Below are 19,673 nucleotides of genomic sequence, written 5' to 3' on the forward strand. Positions count from 1 at the left end.
GCTGCCTGTGCCCCCCTTACCTTGAATCATTCATAATGAGTCAATGTATCCATTCTACAACTTACAACAATTGTGTTTGCACTACAGCAGAACCCCAGACACACAGCATGGCTCCCCAGCAAACAAGACAATGAACACAGAAACAGACGGATTCTCCTACAGTCTACACTCGGACAGGACGCAGACAGACACAGCACAGCCTCCTACCTGGAAAATGGAAATGTTTGGGGGCCTGAGCGTATGTAGGCGTTAGTGGGCGGCTGTCTGGCCGATAGGGGAGAGGGGAATTCCTGCCGCTGTTGGGCTCAGTGCCTCCAATGAAAAAATAAAAAATAAATAAAAAAGAAATAAAAAAGAGAGAGCAGAACATAAGCTGGAGATCGAAATGAAATCGGAACAAAATGATACAGAAATCAATCAAGAAACCAAACTTTATTCAAGCAAGAAGGACGGTCAGAACACAAATGACTCCATAGCAATATGAAGGGTCAGTTATCAATGGAGAGACAAGCGACCCATTCAGCACCATCAAAACGTCCTGGGCAGGGTGGAAAACTGGTTTGATTGTGTTATTAGGGGGTTAATGTATATCACACAGTCATTCCCACTACAGAACTTTCCTGCCAGGAAAATTACAGTATATCCAAAGACATTTCTTCATTGTATCTGGGATGGGGAATGGTTATACGTTGTAACTGTCAGGTTTGCTTTCATCTCTGTTCCATTGGGGAGATCTTTCTTCTCTTCCTGTCTTATAGAAAAGACAAGTGAGATCAAATCACTCAAAAATTGAGTATATACTGGAAATAAAGGAGAAACACACACCAACGACTTCAGCATGACTCCACCCAGGCCATATCCCCGAAGCATTGCACCTCGCCCACAGGGCTTAATTGCAGAGACAAGAACTCACTGCTCAAGGTGGTGTAATTGCCTGATGACTCACACGGTGCATGCCCCGGCTCGCCTCCGTGGAAACTTGATAAAGGAAAAGGAATTGGCAGCACTCCAGGTTGAGTCAAAATCCAGATTTATTGACTGGACATCCAAATATGACAATCGTGACAAGGTAGACGCGTTTCACACACTGACTGTGTGTGCTGCCTGGAGTGCTGCCAATTCCTTTTCCTTTATCACAGGGCTTAATCATGGAGGTCAAAATTGAGGGAATTCACCTGTTAGACAGCTGTCCTCAAAACATGTTTTCTTATTGGAAGATTGCCCCTCTATTCCATATTTTGGTGAAAACTCAATTTTGGATTTCCCCTGACTTTAAGCCCTGGTGCCAATGGTGAATAGGATAGGCAGAGAGGACGAGTCCCCTCAGAAGGACACAGACCACAACAAAAACCTAAATACAGAAATAAAATAGAAGCACCACTTTAAGTGAAAAAGTCCTTAATGATATATTTTTTAGGATTATCAAAGAAAATCAGACGCGTTTCTAGAGTTACGAAAGTCCTCTTTCTTCAGGGCTAAAAAATTCTGCAATCTGGATAAGACAAGAGTATAAAAAAACATGGTATTTTGCTCCTATATGTTCCATTGGGAGCCATGTGTCTTGCTTTAGTTTATAGACAGCTTCTGGTCTCTGTTTGTGATCAGAAACCAGCCGGACAGGGCTCCCGATCATGTGAGAGCCAATCCCAGTGATCATGTGATTGGGATGCCGTCTCTGCTTCCAGCGTTAAAACCCACCTAAAGGGCAGTAGAAAGGGATCAAGCAAGACACAAGGGTTCCAATGAACATACCAGCAATACATTACCCATGCCTTTGATACTTTTGTCTGGTCCAGATTTCAGACTTTGGATCATTTTTAGTCTTAACGAAGGGGTCTTTCATAACCTCTGAAATGCGTTGATCTTTCATAACTCCAAAACGCATTGCTTTTCCTTCACAATTCTAAATAAAATATCATTCTGGACTTTTATATGTGGGGTGCACTTCTATTCCTTATCATATAATTATGCTTTTCTGAGGTCCATTTACAAATGCCCAAGGACAAATAGAGCTTCTAGTTGACTCCAATACAAAAACGTTTAACTCTTTAGATACTCATCAAGCAATCCATCTCTCCTCACTACTTGAGGAATTATCAAGCAACAAAAACCTGACCGGGGTTCTGACGCCTTGCCACTGTATTCAAAACTAAAATAAAAAAGTTTAGACTTTCAATACATTTTGATACAAGTCCCTAAAAGTTTCCAGCAAGTCATTGAACATCTCCTCTAAGTTCTACCCCAAGCAGTGCAACCTTTCTACCAGATCAGACTAGGACATAACTGAGCCATTACAAACACATAATTGCTGGACATCTTGCGCTCACAGTTTCCACTTTAAATGTGAGGGCCTATTCCCTAAAGGCCCTTTTATCACAAGTGTATGTGTTGTGTTAAGGCCATTGTTTCTAAACATACCGTCAACGCTTCGTAATCCATGAGACACCGTGCCTGCACTATCTTTGACAACCCGATGTACAGCAGTGCACCCATGATTTATTCTGTGGTACAGGAAGGTACAGGAAGGTACAGGAAGGTACAGAAAAATGTGGGTTTTACCACACATTACCACTACGCAATAGTGTAATGGGCAATTTTTTTGAAGGGTCTATTCCCCTGATGCCCAATCTGTGGCGCTACGGTGCTGGCGTGGTGTGTGGCTCTTAGACCTCAAAAGTCTTTAAAGCAGACCTACAAAAGTGAAAGGCCTCCACCCCACTCTAACAATTTTGGTGTAATTTTTTTTTTTCTTGGGGTAGTGGCTACTTTTTTTGTGACAGGTACTTCTGAAATTCTCACTTAGCCATGAATTATGAAAAAGTGTATCAGCCACGCTCTTTTCGGCATATTGATTAGTTATCAACAAAATGACTACAGTACATACACCAATGTCTCCACCTGAGACCCAGGCTTCCTTGACGCGTTTCACCACTCCTGGCTTGCTCATAACGATATAACTTATTCTGGTGAGAAAGCAAGGAGTGGTGAAGCATGTCAAGGAAGGTTGGTTCTCAGGTGGAGACATTGGTGTATGTAGTCATTTTGTTAATAACTAATAAATATGACAGAGGAGTTAAGAGTGGAGTGCAGCTGATACATTTTTTTGTATTTCTGATGGGGAGTGGAGACGGACTACAGTGACCAGCACCCAGGTTGTTCATGTACAGAAGAGGCGAGTCTTAAGCATAGCAGTGGATTGGGTATGTTTGTGGTATGCGAGAATTGCGTCAGCTTGGTAACTTTTAAAACAGGAGTGACGTTCCTCTTTAACTCTACATTCACACCTATGCGTTTTTAGTGCATTTTGCAGAAATGCACTACAGCCCATTTAACATGGTTTGCTATAGTACACGTTCCCATCTATGCGTTTTTCAGGTGGTACGTTTTTGAAACGGGTCAGGGACTTTTATCCCGCAGCAGACTCCGTTTTGCGAGTAGCGGTTTGGATGTCTTTTTACTTGCGTTTTTTTTTCTCTTTAACACACTGTGTACAGCTGGTTGCTAAGAAATGGGCCAGGAAGCCGGCTGCTACGTCCCTAACAACCAATGAGTCAACCAAAGGGCCTGGTGTGGATTTGGGGGGGACCCCAGGTCGTTTTTTTTTTCCGGATTTTTTTTTTTTGCCGCAAATTCTTTTTTTACATTCAGCTGTCAGCTGACAGCTGACGGCTCATCGGATGTTAAGGACACTACGGCCGGCTTCCCAGCTTGCTCCTTAGCAACCAGCTATAAACAGTGTGTTAAAGAGAAAAAAAATGCAAAACACAAAATGCATGAAAACTGCATGCAAAAATGCATCAAAAACACAGGTTTAAAAACAAATAACGCACTGCAAAACGCACCGGAAAAATGCATCAAGCTCAGCCGCATAGATGTGACCCTAGACTAATAGTAGATGAAGCATTCATTCTGTAAAGACAATATCAATAGAATTGATCTCTACTAGGCTCATGTAGCATGTTCCCATTCACTCACTATCTTCTGTAGCAAGTCCTGTCTCCAAGCTTACCCGTAGCACAGGGGTGGGGAACCTATGTCCCGGGGGCCGTATGCGGCCCTCGAAGTTATTTGGTCCGGCCCCCTGTGCAGCTGAGTCTGTGTCTCTCAGCTGATCTGTCAGCTTGGAGCCGATGCTTCCTGTATAGTTCCGGCTCCATTCTGACAGTCTGAGTGAGTCAAAGGCGGAGTGATATCAAATGCACTCCGCCTGTGACCAATACAGGAAACATCGCCTCTTCCACCAGCGCAGAACCGCTGCTAGCCAGCATTTTCTGCCAGCAGCAGTATCAGCCAGAGCCAGCACTACCAGCCAGAGGCAGCAGTACTCACAGCAGCACCAACCAGAGCCAGCAGCACCAGCCAGAGCCAGCAGTTCCAACCAGAGCCAGCAGTTCCAACCAGAGCCAGCAGTACTAGCCAGTAGTACCAGCCTGAGCCAGCAGTACCCACAGCACAGTACCAGCCTGAGCCAGCAGTACCCACAGCAGTACCAGCCAGCAGTACCTACAGCACAGTACCAGCCTGAGTCAGCAGTAACCACAGCAGTACCAGCCAGAGCCAGCAGTACCCACAGCAGTATCAGCCAGCAGTACCCACAGCACAGTACAAGCCAGGAGTACCAGCCTGAGCCAGCAGTACCAGTCAGCAGTACCAGCCTGAGCCAGCAGTACCCACAGCACAGTACCAGCCTGAGTCAGCAGTACCCACAGCAGTATCAGCCAGCAGTACCCAAAGCACAGTACAAGCCAGGAGTACCAGCCTGAGCCAGCAGTACCCACAGCAGTACCAGCCAGCTGTACCCACCAGCAGTACCAGCCAGCTATACCCACCAGCTGTACCCGCCAGCAGTTCTTTTCAAAACTTACCACCACAAAGAGTCGACTGTGCTCCAGACTGACCGACGCAAACCTGGAAAACCAGTTGCGAGTAGCAACATTATCAATCCCAGCTAACATCACGCACCTCACCAAAGAGAAACAGTTGCACCCATCACATTAGGGGTGAGTTAAATGTTTAACCAAATATAAGAGGCACATTTTTAAGTTGATAATTTTCTACGGCCCCCGAATGATTTTATAAATACCCAAATGGCCCTTGGCAGAAAAAAGGTTCCCCACCCCTGCCGTAGCATGTCCCTAATCTCTGACCATCATTTCCTCGAGTACGTCTAGGGTCACTGTCAATACTCTCTGGCATTACATATATTTAACCTTATGTGATGTCCTGCCCCTTGTAAGTTGACAACCATTGGTCTTTATTCTGAGTTGAAGAATAATGGACACTACACACCTTTGTACTGATTACAGTGAAAAACATATAGAAAAATGTATGTTCCCTCACCACATTTTGTTTTTCTGTTAAAATGCTCAAAGATTGTCAACTTTCTGTTCCACTCCAAAGCAGTGAACTCCAAACCACAAAACTATTTCAGAACAAACTACATTTATTGAAATGCACAACTGACCATTTGTGAAGTTGCTAAATTCTATAAGTATCCCTCGTCATCAGTATTACAAAACTATCTAAAACTATCTAACAGACAAGAATGATAATTGTAAAATTATAAATTTTATTATTAACCAGCTTTTTTAAATATCAGGGAAAAACATGTTTAGGATAACCACATTATGGGCTGAATAGTATTACAGAGCTAAAAAAAAGGATATAAATAAAAATGATAAATACAACAAAAATACAAATCTAGCCTTGGTTTATATTCAGGTGTGCTATATGGTTACATGTTTGTGGGCCGTTGGCCATCACACCGATATAAGCTTGTTGGACATCCATTCCAAAGCAGTTTGGCCCCTTTGTGGTTATAGCATTATCCACTCTTCTGGGAAGGCTTAATACAAGATTTTGGAGAGTGTCTGTGGTAATGTGTTCCCATGTGTGAGGTCAGGAACTGGGGTTGGATGAGAATACAATGCTTGTAATCGCTTGCCCAATTCATCCCAAAGGTGTCCAGTAGGGTTAAGATTAGGGCTCTGCATAGGCCACTTGAGTTCCTCCACACCAAACTGGTTAAACCATGTCTTTATGGAGCTGGAACAAAAAAATGGCCTTCCCCAAACTGTTCCCAAAAGGTTTGAAAGGGCACAATTGTCTAAAATGTCTTTGTATACTGTAGTATTAAGAGTACTGGAAAGTGGAAACACAGATACTCTTTAATGAACTCAATCATTTTGGAAGGAGTTCAACATATAGTACTTTTGGCCATAGAGATAAATGGTCAGATGTCCACAAACTCTATGGAGTCTTGCTATACAGTGTAGGTGGTAATCGACTGACTGAATCAAAAGACCACAGTGTGGCATATAGCCAGAAGTCTGTGCAACTAATCTGAACTGATACAATCGCCCACTTTAGATGTATAAAGTGATAGAAAATAGAATTGCTATCAATATGAACAAATTAAAAAAAACAAAAAAAATAATAATTTTATATATATATATATATATATATATATATATATATATACACATACACACACTATATTACCAAAAGTATTGTGACGCCTGCCTTTATAAGTACATGAATTTTAATGGCATCCCAGTCTTAGCCCGTAGGGTTCAATATTGAGTTGGCCCACCCTTTGCAGCTATAACAGCATCAACTCTTCTGGGAAGGCTGTCCACAAGGTTTAGGAGTGTGTCTATGGGAATGTTTGACCATTCTTCCAGAAGCGCATTTGCGAGGACAGGCACGGATGTTGGAGAGAAGGCCTGGCTTGCAGTCTTTGCTCCAATTCATCCAAAGGCTTTCTATCAGGTTGAGGTCAGGACTCTGCGCAGGCCAGTCAAGTTTCTCCACCCCAAACTCACTCATCCATGTCTTTATGGACCTTGCTATGGACCTTTTGCTGCAAAGGGTGGGCCAACTCAATATTGAACCCTACGGACTAAGACTGGGATGCCTTTAAAGCTCATGTGAGTGTAAAGGCAGGTGTCCCAATACTTTTGGTAAAATAGTGTATATAGATATATATTTATCTATATACACACTGTATATATGTAAATATATATACACACGGTTTATATATAGTTCCAAAGGTAGCCTTGGAACTAAAGCCTGTTTGAAGATTAGCCTGTTTGAAGTAAATGCCCAGGTGCTCAGCAACAAAAAAATCTGTATGCATTCAAAACTGGATTAGAAGCACTCATGGGTACTGCAGAGGACGGAGATAAGATCAAAAATAGCAGTGTTTTTATTGTCAGTGTTTTGATGAAGCTCAAGAAGTCTTTAGAAAGATAGACTCAGCTTCTTCATAAAAACACTGCTGTTTTTGATCTTCAGTCTCAGCAATACCCGTGAGTGCCTCTAAACCAGTTTGGGATATATATATATATATACACGGTATATATATATATATATATATATATATATATATATATATATATATATATTCTATCTATATATCTATCTATCTATATATCTATCTATATATCTATCTATATATCTATCTATCTATATATCTATATATATATATATATATATATATAACATTATTTAAATTTAATTATCCTAATTATCACATAGTGACAGAAAATATAATTATTAATAAGGTATAAATTCAGTTATTAAGAATAAATATATACAACATATAAATAATAAAAATAATTAAAATATGAATATATACACTTAAATATTTAAATTATTATAAATACTATATGACGACAGTAAATATAATTATTCTGGTGACAGCAATTATTCAGGATAAGATGAAAGCACACACTCCAAACAGCAACCGAAATCTCATTTTCACAGAATATTGGTACACAGTTGTGGATAGCGTTCCAAGGCTTCAGACTGCAGAGTTTATTATCTAATATCTACAGAGAAAGACGTCCAGCAAACTATAAAAGATAAACGGCTCTATTCTTAAATACATAGTAAGAGACGGAGCAGGGTGCAGAAATGTGCAAACCAACAACCATCTCTATGTGACGAGAGAGGTGATCTCACATCCCACATCAGTATGTGAAGTATGAATGTGTTCTATGAATTAAGGACCGGTAATTCTAAATGGCACGATCATTTCTAGAGTTGGAGAATTCATCAGAATAGAATTTCTGCCACACAGATGACTTCATGTTCCTTGTACATCAAAGGACACTGCAGGCAGATTCTGTAATCTAATAGTGACCTAATGGCAGACTGAAATATGGGCATAACCAGGTGTTCCATTGATGTGCACCCAGGAACTGTCCTAGCATACATGTTCATGTCTATTAAAGGCATAGTCAACCTTTTTAAAAAAATGAAGATCAATTTTTTTTCTATGCATTGCGGCAATGTTAGCTCTACTGCATCGCATGTTTCATGTGTTGACACATTATGGTGCCATTCCATTTGAATAGCACTCCAATGCATTTGGGCAATGCACCACAACACACCATTATGCGTTTTAGTGCATTGTGGCAAAGGTTTTATAACAAGTCCGATTTTAGGACGTTTTAGCGCATATGAACACCAGTGGTTTGGGCTGCCTTAATGCAACATGTTAACGTGGTGACATAATGTGCATTAACACACCGCACAAATGTAAATGGACCCTTAATGAATGCACCCACATATGTAGATAAAATAAAATATGTGCATTTATATAACTTTAGCATTCAGGCCTGTGGAGATTTTTAACCATGATCAGCTCTCTATGGGCTCATTTACAGAAGCAGCACTTTCTACCACCCCTGTGGGAAGTGATGGATCACTTTTCAAAGGATGTTAGAACAATAGCTACCTACTTTTACATCCCCATGGCTACCTGCGTAAATGGGGCCTACAAGTTTCTTCTGCTACGGTGGCAGACGAGACTCAATGTTTTTTAACAATCCCTGGCCTTGATGACGTTGCGCTGAATTTTCAAGACACCAGGATGCTGAACTCTGAAATTTAGGTAAGGTAAGGGAAGGGGGTTTAGGTATGAGGTATGTGACCGTGTTATAGGTTACATAAGGGAAATCTTAATTATCCACCCTGGGGTAGGAGTGGAAAATGAGACAAGGGACTTTAACCACTTTACCACCGGAGGATTTTGCTGTCTTACGTCTGGGCCACTTTTTGCGATTCGGCTTTCTGCTACATATTTTTGGTATAAAAAAATCGCAATAAGCGTATTTTGATTGGTTTGTGCAAAAGTTATTGCGTTTACTAACTAAGGGAAAGATTTCTGTCATTTTTGGTGTGTTTTTTTTTTAACGAGTGCTGTTTTTTTTTTTTTTAACGAGTAATGGCGGCGATCTGCGACATTTTTGACACTTTTGGGGTTACCAGTGACATTACTACAGTAATCAGTGCTATACATATGCACTGTTACTGTAAAAATGACACTGGCAGGGAAGGGGTTAATTTTTATTGGAGAGGGAGGGGTTAATGTATGCCTGGTGCTTACTGACGTGTGTGGGGGGAGGTGACTGAGTGACACAGGGACAGATCGCATGTTCAGCTATGCTGAACCCTGCAATCTGACCCTGCCTGTCACTTAGGAGATCCGCCCGCTTTGTTTACACAAGCGGGCGGATTTCCACACTAGATCCCCGAAGATCTGGGAAGAGCAGCGGTGATCACCGCCGCTCCTCCCCTGGCCCGACTCCCGCTGTAACTGAATACAGCGGGAGCAAGCACAATTAAAGTCCCTTATCTAATTTTCCACTCCTAACTCGGGGTGGATAATCGAGATTTCCCTTCTCTATATTTATTGCAAAGGGATGGTGCCATTATTTATTCATTCCATCCACATGACTTTTATATACATGTTCTAGGTTGCACCCTAAATATGTGTATACCATTAACATGAAACATGGTTCAAAAAGTGGACTATGCCTTTAAGGAGAGAGGGTGCGCAGCAGCTGCAGAATTTCAGCCTATGAAAACAACAATGAAACAATGTAACAAATGAAGATACAATGCTGTGAAATTTTATAGCATATATATTTTTTTTTTTTACAGGAGAGTGATTTGGATTTTAGGATTACTGGCCCCTTAAATTCATTTGTGATTTACACATCTCCATTAAAGGGTCGTTCCACCTTAAAACTGACATTTCAGCGTTTGATAGATGCTAGAGAGTTTAGCCCCCTAACAGTTTCATATATCTCTTGGAGTTCCCAGCTCTGCCCACCTGCTTTGTCTATTATGAGGGGTTCCTACTTTTGCCACTGGATTCTTTATTCATTTTTTTTTATTATAGACAATGTAACAGGAGGAGCTGAAACACAGGTGGGCGGGAACAGAGCCTGGGACCATAATCAGGATTTTTCACCATTACAGTTCGAAAGAGATATAAGAAAAGCCAGCAGGCAGCCCAGTCCATCAGGCACCGCTCATTACTGAAATCCCATGTTTAGGTAGAAATGTCCCTTTAAGCATGCCGTTAATCAAACACACACAAAAGGCGGTCATGACAAGCGGTGCAGCCACCGTGAAGCGTGCAGCAAGAAAGCGGCCTCCGAGCTCAGACACTGGACAGCCAACTTATTGGTTTCCCGCCCAGAGAAGCCAATAATGCTACCGGCGTTGGCGTGACCGGTCCGCTTACCTTTGACATGGAGGATCGTGTGATGTCTGAAAGGGGAGTTGGGACGGGAGTCGCTGAGGGTGGAGCTGAAGCTGCCGGTGCGGGTGTACGAGAAGCGCTGCACACCAGTACACAACAGCTCTGGAAAGTTACAGGACGTAGTAAGAAAGCCGGGAGTTTATGGACAAACCAAAAAAAAAAAAAAACAGGAAAAGAGACAGACGGAGGGTCAGAGAACAGAACAAATAAGAGACAGATTCGGGAGGAATATGGAGGACGCAAAACTTTTTCTCAAATTAAGCAAAAAGTTATAGCCTGGAAGAGGAAAAGAACTTAAAACATTACAGGGACAAAAGGGTTAAAGCAGCAGCCTCGTTAACTCTGACAAATAAAATGTAAACGTTTTAAAGAAGACCTTGCGCCGTTACAATGTTAAATATAGGCTATCTGTAGACAATGTCCCATTTCTAGTACTGGGTCTATAGATTTCTTGCATTACCTGTGGAGGAGTGTATTCTGGATCTGGCATATCTGAGAAGCCTCAGGGCTAAGAAACAAGGGGGATTCAATATATTGCTACTGAGAAATGTAAAAGGGGGCCTTTTTTTAAATTCAGGACATATCATAACATACGGCAACAGTATCTTTTTCAGAAAGGCTCCACTTTTTTCATAAAACATACGATTTTTGTATTTACCATTGTCTTTTCCTTCAAGTATATTAAGGGACTTTAAATTTAAAAAACAAACAATCAGGTTATACTGCTGCTTACAACCCGGGACTAGTGATGAACTAAGGTTTGAGCCAAACAGTCCGTTCCCCCACCTCCACCCCACGTGTTTTTTGGCTGGCTATCACACGACTGAGGCATGTTGGGTAAAGGAGTTACACAGAGGACGAACCCTCTAAATTGGATTTTAAGGGGCACAAGGATACACATGTATAAAAGTAATACATTTTGACATATTAAAATCGTATAAATGGCAAAAACCTTCCTTTTGGATTTTAATGTTGCCATCTTTCATATTATACACCACACCTGTCAGGGTTAGTAATCAATCTATGTTAAAATGGTTTTTGTATCCTACATAAAGATATGATACTTAATTTAATTTTCTGTTATAGATAAATAGATCTGACTACCACTTACCCCTGAAGAAGATCATAAACACAAATATTTTGAAACGCGTTGGGTACGTCTGTCCTCTTGATGTTAATTGTCGACAGAAATTTGTGGTTTCTCTTTATAAACTATGTACAATATTCTATATGACCGAATCAAATTTTTCTTTCTTACCATTTATACGATTTTAATATAATCAAAAAAAAAGTGTTACTTTTATACATGTGTATCCTTGTGCACCTTAAAATCACATTTAGAGGGTTTGGTCATGTGTACTTATGTTAGGGATGAGGGCACCCTCTTCCCTCAACAACATATTCTATGTGTTCTGTTTTTCAGTTTCCCAACTAGTGATAACCTAAGGTACGAGCAGGGCCGGCGTTAGGGGGGGCAAACTGGGCAACTGCCCAGGGCCCCGAATGTCCAGGGGCCCCGTGTCACTGTCAGTCAGGACCGGACCGGGCAGACCGGGCAGTGTCCCGACTCCCGGTGGGCCGCGGCGCTCAGAGTCATCAGATACAGACACTAGAAGAAGACGATCCCTCACTGCGGGCGGCCGCCGGCCGGTGTACTTGCCTGTACTTGCCAACTACACCGGCTCCGCGGCCAATCAGCCTTCTGCTCAGGGGGGGTGTGAGTCACACCCCCCTGAGCAGAAGGCTGATTGGCTGCGGAGCCGGTCCGGAAGTCAAGGTGTGTGTGTTCCTTCCCGCGGCCGCCGATGATCACTGAAGCCGCTGCAGATGGGAGCTCCTTCAGCCCGACTCCGGGCTGCTCGCGGGGGGGCGGCGGGGAGAGGGAAGGTAAGAGACTGCCTGCAGAGCAGCCTGTGCAGCCCCAGCCGTGTGTGCTGAATAGGAGGGGGTTGGGGCGGCTCGGCTGCATATAGAAGATTTGATGTTTCCTTATGCCGCTGGATGGATGGATGGATTCTTCTCCTCCCTTCTGCAGGCATTCTGCGGCTGCAGGAGAAATATGGAAATATCAATATCTCTATATGCAGCTGAGCTGTCCCATCCCCCTCCTATTCAACTTCTTTTACTGCCCCCCAGTGATCTTAGCCCCCCCTAGTGATCTTAGCCCCCCCCCAGTGATCTTAGCCACCCCAGTGATCTTAGCCACCCCAGTGATCTTAGCCACCCCAGTGATCTTAGCCCCCCCCCCAGTGATCTTAGCCACCCCAGTGATCTTAAACCCCCTGTATTTTTTTACCCCCCGCGCCCTGTGCTCCTTAGCCCCCCCGTGCTCTTCAAGTCCCCACAGTGCTTTTCATCTCCCCCTATGCTCTCTGGCTCCCCCAGTGCTCTCCACCCCCCCCCCCCCGTGCTCCCTGGCTCCCCCTAAGTGATTTCCAGTCCCCCCCCCCCATGCTCTCCATCCCCCTGGTTTTCCCTGACCGCCACCCCCCCCCCCCCCAGTGCTATCCACACCCTGCGCCTTCCAACCCCCCTGCAATGCTTTCCAAACCCCCCCTTAATTCTCTCCAGTTCCCTCCCCCCTTGCCCTTCAGCTCCTCAGTGGAGGACTGGAGAGAGGAGTGACTTCTACTTAGGGATTTATTTTGCAGATAGGCTGGGCTGGCACTGGCAGCAACAATTTTATTCAAAGAAATCAGGATTTCTTCTGCAAATATACTGGCACTGGCAGCAACAATTTAATTCAAATCAGGATTTCTTTTGCAAATAGGCTGGCCTGGCACTGGCAGCCAGGCATAGTACTAGTCTAGTACAATGCCTGCCAGTGCCTTGTCTGATCTGATGATGTCACTGCCAGGCTATTTGCAGAAAAAATCCTTATTTTTCCTCATTTTTTGATCATGTGTCATGATGACATTGGTTTTGGTAATTGTCTGACTCTGATGCCAGCCTATTTGCAGAAGAAATCCTGATTTGAATAAAATATTTGCTGCCAGTGCCAGCCTACCAGGCTATTTGCAGAAGAAATCCTGATTTGAATAAATTGGGGTGGTCTGAGGTGTGAAGGTGCAGGAATTGGGGTGGTCTGAGGTGTGAAGGTGCAGAAATTGGGGTGGCCTGAGGTGTGAAGGTGCAGGAATTGGGGTGGTCTGAGGTGTGAAGGTGCAGAAATTGGGGTGGCCTGAGGTGTGAAGGTGCAGAAATTGGGGTGGCCTGAGGTGTGAAGGTGCAGGAATTGGGGTGGTCTGAGGTGTGAAGGTGCAGAAATTGGGGTGGTCTGAGGTGTGAAGGTGCAGGAATTGGGGTGGTCTGAGGTGTGAAGGTGTAGAAATTGGGGCTGATCTGAGGTGTGAAGGTGCAGGAATTGAAGGCTGATCTGATTTGTGAAGGTGCAGAAATTGGGGTGGTCTGAGGTGTGAAGGTGCAGGAATTGGGGCTGATCTGAGGTGTGAAGGTGCAGGAATTGGGGTGATCTGATTTGTGAAGGTGCAGAAATTGGGGTGGTCTGAGGTGTGAAGGTGCAGGAATTGGGGTGGTCTGAGGTGTGAAGGTGCTTGAATTGGGGTGGTCAGAGGTGTGAAGGTGCAGAAATTGGGGTGGTCTGAGGTGTGAAGGTGCAGGAATTGGGGTGGTCTGATTTGTGAAGGTGCAGAAATTGGGGTGATCTGAGGTGTGAAGGTGCAAAGCTCACTTGATTTCTTATTTATTCTATTTAATGTTATTTAATTAAAGCATATTTTCATGTAGTTGTATGTTTTATTTGGCTAAATTGATTAAATGCGCCTATATTTTTGGTAGAATATAAAAAAATTTGGGGCCCCACTTTTAGGTTTGCCCAGGGCCACACTTTGTCTAAAACCGGCCCTGGGTACGAGCCACAGTCAGTTCCTCCAAAACCCATTGGTAGAAGTCACATGATAGCAGGCCACTGGCCCAATCAGCTGTGGCTGGGAATTTTCCACTTTAAAGGCTGCACATACAAAAGAGGCGGGAATTCTGGTGACATTATATGGCACCATGGCCATATCTGGTCAATGGTATTGTCCAAATATGGCCATGTGGCCACATTGGGATAATGACATCAGCCGAAATTTCTACCCCTTTGTTATGTGCAGCTGCAGGGTGGGGAATTCCCAGCAACATCTAATGGGGTCTGTGGCCTGCTGTCATGGGACATCTACCAGTGGGTTTGGGAGGAACTGATTTTTCCCATACCTTAGGTTATCACTAGTTGGCAAACAGATGAGTTGTAAAACAGGCCTTTCCATAACTCCTACTGTACCTAGCATGCCTCATTTTGTGAAAAGCATATGCAAACCAAGCCAAAAATCCAACAGAGGGGTGGGACTTGTGCCCTTAAATGGACATGAACGAAAAAAGGTTTATGGTACGTAAAAAAAAACATATTTTCTCCATCATCCATTAGGGATACAGAAGTTAAGTTTGGAAACAGTCAAGACATGCAAAAGCAGTCCAACTGAGGGGTGGACAACAGCCTTTAAAAAAGGGCCAAGGGTATTTTGAGCCCTCTGAAATGCCTGGATCTGAGCCAGAACCCTAGCAAGACAGTGAAATTGCCACAACCAAGGGGAGTTCTCAGAGGATCAACCTGAATCTCAAGACCAGAAGATAGATGGTACCACAAAAAGCAATAACACTAGTGAAAAGGTGGGCCATAATGGGTAGCGGAGGGGTTATACAGGGGCTAGCGTATAACTTTTCTGCATACCAGTGTTCACATTTCCTGCAGGTGGCAGTATAACCTGACTATAACCTGACTGTTTCTGGATTCCTGTGTCCCTCAATGGACAGTGAAGAAAAGCTCTCAGTAGCAGAAAATGAAAAACACCCATGTAGCTCTAGCTTTTTTGAAGCCCAAATGCCGGAAACGTTAAAATTACCATTTGCAGTGGGGCTGAACCCACACAGCAAGGGCTAGTTCCTTGTTTAGGTGTAGGGAACATCGAAAAGAAGATTCACTTACCTGTTCCTCCACTCCTCTGCGCTGCTAGACTAGTCTCTGCCATGTTGTCTTTTCTCCCACAGTCTAAGGAAGGGGTCTCAAACTGGTAGCCCTCCAGCTGTTGCAGAACTACAATTCCCATGAGGTATAGCAACGCTGACAGTTACAAGCATGACTCCCATAGGCAAAGGCATGATGGGACTTGTAGTTCCGCAACAGCTGGAGGGCTGCCAGTTTGGAACCCCTGGTCTAAAATCATGACGCCATCAAGACTAATGAAGGGTCTAAAGCCCTGCATTGGATGTAAGGATGCCAAGGGACAGTCCACCGCCAGAAAATGGAGGAGCACAGGATCAGGTAAGTAAAAGGGCTTCTCCTCTCCCCTAGATAAACTAAAGAGTTAACCCTTGCAGTGCAGGCACAGCCCCACTGCAAGGAATCACCGTAAAGTTTCCCGAAATTGGGCTTTAAGCCTTATGAAATGGAGAGAACAGTTATTATACATTACATGAACAGTCTACTGTGAGTTGTTTTATCACTTCGGCACTGGCTCAATGCCACCAAATTGCAATCAGCTTAATGCAGTGAAAAGGGAATTAATTTAATACAAGAATATAGCAAATAGGGTTCATGTATTTTACAAATGTAGAGGGACATTTAGGTTATATAAAATTAGATTTTTGTTATTTTTTGCAAGGTCTGCTTTAAAGAAAAGCTGTAGGCAATTTTACAACACTCTATACAAATTTCAATGACAACCATAAATTACTTTTTTTTTATTTCTGCCAGAAAAATAGCATTTAGCCATATTACTGAGTTGCCACACTCACTGAGAGATAATATACGGCTTCCAGTGAAAGTGTCTGCTCTAATAACTCATGGGCAGGAGGGGGGGGGGGTACTTAGATGGGTGTACAGGAGGTGATTTGATGACCTCTGAATGGTGGTGTCACCCTCTTTATAGTTTTATAGTGGAGCAGGAAGGAGGGATTCCAGGAGGATATATGATACTTTATAGGTAAACAGATCCCCTATATACTGTATCACTCACATGTGTATTTAGCTGTGAATATTTGTTGTCAGAATATCTCCAACTTGCTACAACAAACTAATTACCTGTTTTAATGGACAATGATTTTGAATATATATTTGCAACAGAGCGTACAGAAAATATCAAAACAATATTTCCAGCGAATGCATTTGTACTAGTGATCGGCCGATATAGTTTTTTTTACCGCCGATACTGATATTTTGGTCATCGTATATCAGTATCGGCCGATATCTGCCAATATTTTCAGACATTCAAAAAAACTTTTTTTTTTTTAATGTCTACAGGTACTGTGGTGGAGGGATCTGGGGGTCTAAACGACCCCAAACCCCTCCTCTGCACTTAAAGCATTCAAAACTTCAAGTTTGGCTGTTTTGAACACTGTAAGATTTTGAATTTGGCGCCGCCAGTACCCGGAAGTGATGTCATGACATGACATCACTTCTGGATACTCGGCGGCCCTGCATTCAAAGATATGGAGACTCGGTCAGACTGCGGCGGTGCAGATCGAGACCCGGCCAGACGGCGGCGGTAAAGGTAGGATGCCCGGGTCTCCCGGTGGGACAGGAGGCTCGGGCGAGCCACGGAAGGTGGCGAGAGGGGGGGGGGGAACGTCCCCTCCCGCTCCTTGGAATGACAGCCAAGTGGCTTCTCAGCCGTATCGGTTGTCATTACAAGACAGCCGACCGTCGGCTTTGGACACCGGTACATGCACTTTCCCGAAATATCGGCAATATCGGTAAATCAAAAGCCGATTCTGATATATTGGGGAAAGTCCATATCGGCCCCCGATATATCGGCTTTGCCGATAATCGGTCGATCCCTAATTTGTACTACCTACGACCTTTTAACTATCCTAAAGTTAAAATGGAACTTTACCCATAACAGTTTGATAACCATAATCTCCCGGTGGGACTGGAGACTGGGGCGAGCCACGGAAGGTGGCGGGAGGGGGAGGACATCCCCTCCCGCTCCTTGGAATGACAGCCGTGTGGCTTCTCAGCCGTATCGGTTGTCATTGCAAGACAGCCGACCATCGGCTATGGACACCGATACCGGGGTGATGCCTCTAGCTGCAGGCATCACCCCGGTACATGCACTTTCCCGAAATATTGTCAATATCGGTAAATCAAAAAGCCAATTCTGATATATTGGGGAAAGTCCATATCGGCCCCCGATATATCGGCTTTGACGATAATTGGTCAATCCTTAATTTGTACTACCTACGACCTTTTAACTATCCTAAAGTTAAAGTGGAACTTTACTCATAACAGTTTGATAACCATAATGTTCCTTTAGTGATACTAAAGTCTCCTTTTCCTTCATTTAAAATAACAAATATGTTATACTTACCTGCTCTATGCAGTTGGTTTTGCACAGAGCAGCCCGGATCCTCCTCTTCTCTGGTCCCTCTTCTGTGCTCCTGGGCCCCTTCAGCAAGCAGCTTGGTATGGGGGCATCTGAGCTGAGACACTGCTCTGTGTGTCCAATCAGATATGGAGCCGCGGCTCGACCTCACCCCCTCTTTCTCCTCATTGGCTCACTGACTTTAACCACTTGCCGACCGCCGCAAGTACATATACTGCGGCGGTCAGCCCCTCACAGGCAAAGTGACGTATGGGTACGTCACTAGCCTGTGAGGCTCTGGGGAGCGAGCGCGCGCCACCGGAGGCGCGCTCCCGCACGGTCACGGACCCCCCCGCGCGTGGGCCCTGCGGACCCGATGTCCGCCGGGCACTCGCGATCGTCCGTGACAGTGGGAGAAAGGCAGACGGCTGATGTAAACAAGCCGCCTGTCATTCTCCCCTGTTAATTGACATCAGCAGGCACCCTGTTGCTGTCTCAGCCAATGAGGAGGGAGAGTCTCGGATAGCCAAGACTCTTGTGCAACATCGCTGGATCCAGATGGATTCAGGTAAGTATTAAGGGGGCTGAGGGGGGCTACTGCACACAGAAGGATTTTTTTCTTAATGCATAGCATGCATTAAGATAAAAAAAAAAAACATCTGACTTTAGAACCACTTTAACAAAACAGCATACATACCACATTAATAATTATGCTGAAAAAACTAGTGTGTGCTGTAAATTGCCTCCATTATTGCTCCAGTTTCTTATAGCTCATGGCTGCCACTTTGTTGAAACTCAAAGCAGTCACTTACTCATTGAGAACTCTCCCTCTCTACTTAGTCTCAAGCTATATGTCACTTTCTGCAATTAAAATGTGGGTACTTCTGGCCTTGAATTTATGCCTTGGTTCAGCAAGAGAGGAAGGCTGACCGAAGCTTTCCAGCCTTGACGTTATGTCTTGGTTCAGCTAGAGAGGAAGGCTGATAGAAGCTTTCCAGCCTTTACTGTATGTCTTGGTTCAGCTAGAGAGGAAGGTTGACAGAAGCTTTCCAGCCTTGACTATATGTCTTGGCTCAGCTAGAAAGGAAGGCTGACAGAAGGTTTATAATGCTGATGTTCACAGGCTGCCATGAGGGAGAAAGGAGAGAGAATCAGGGAGATAAGATAAGATACTATCTGTGTAAGTTTAACTACTTGTTGTTTCCCTGACAGCAGAGTTTGTCCTGTCACCTCTTCTGCTTTTCTTTTCTTCCTCCCTAATCTGTGTTCTCTCTGCACAGTCTGTCATTCTTGTTTCTTTCTTCCTCTTTAGCAACAGTAAATCTTAAAACTGTCAACCGATCAGCCTCTAGTGGCTCTGATTTTAGCACAGTGCCATGCCAACAATAAAGAGCAACTGAACATGTGCAGAGCAGAGTGAAATAGTGGCCTACTGGATTTTAAACAGTATAGGCTTTTATTTAAATGTTTTACATAGATATACCTGCAAAACAAGCCAGCCTGAAGGACAGAATTTTCTGACTAAAGTTCCACTTTAACTTAGTGTGGCTGCAATTCAAATTAGGGAACAATATGAAGGTAAGGAAATTGGAGCAACTGTTTTAAACTGCCCAACTGGTCAGAAAAAAGAAACAAGTTGCAGTTAAAGGAGATAGGAGAAGCCAAGTTTAACTTTCACAGAAAATGTCAAGATTTGCATATAACTTCAGCTGCTCTGCATCTGTTGACTGTTTTGGCTTTCTTCACTGGATTTTGAA

The 19,673-nt window shown here is 43.7% G+C and overlaps 1 protein-coding gene across 1 annotated transcript in view; it reads right to left on the reverse strand.

Annotated features, from left to right (window-relative positions):
• ABLIM1 (actin binding LIM protein 1) overlaps window positions 1-19,673 on the reverse strand; it is a 415,530-nt gene that overhangs the window by 68,802 nt on the left and 327,055 nt on the right. The window contains exon 13 of the mRNA XM_082267949.1: window positions 208-312. Within this exon, the coding sequence (XP_082124075.1) occupies window positions 208-312 (105 nt within the window). The remainder of the gene's footprint in view (window positions 1-207; window positions 313-19,673) is intronic.

The sequence above is a fragment of the Pelophylax lessonae genome, assembly GCF_965119305.1.
Source record: "Pelophylax lessonae genome assembly, chromosome: 9".
NCBI classification, from domain to species: Eukaryota; Metazoa; Chordata; class Amphibia; order Anura; family Ranidae; genus Pelophylax; species Pelophylax lessonae.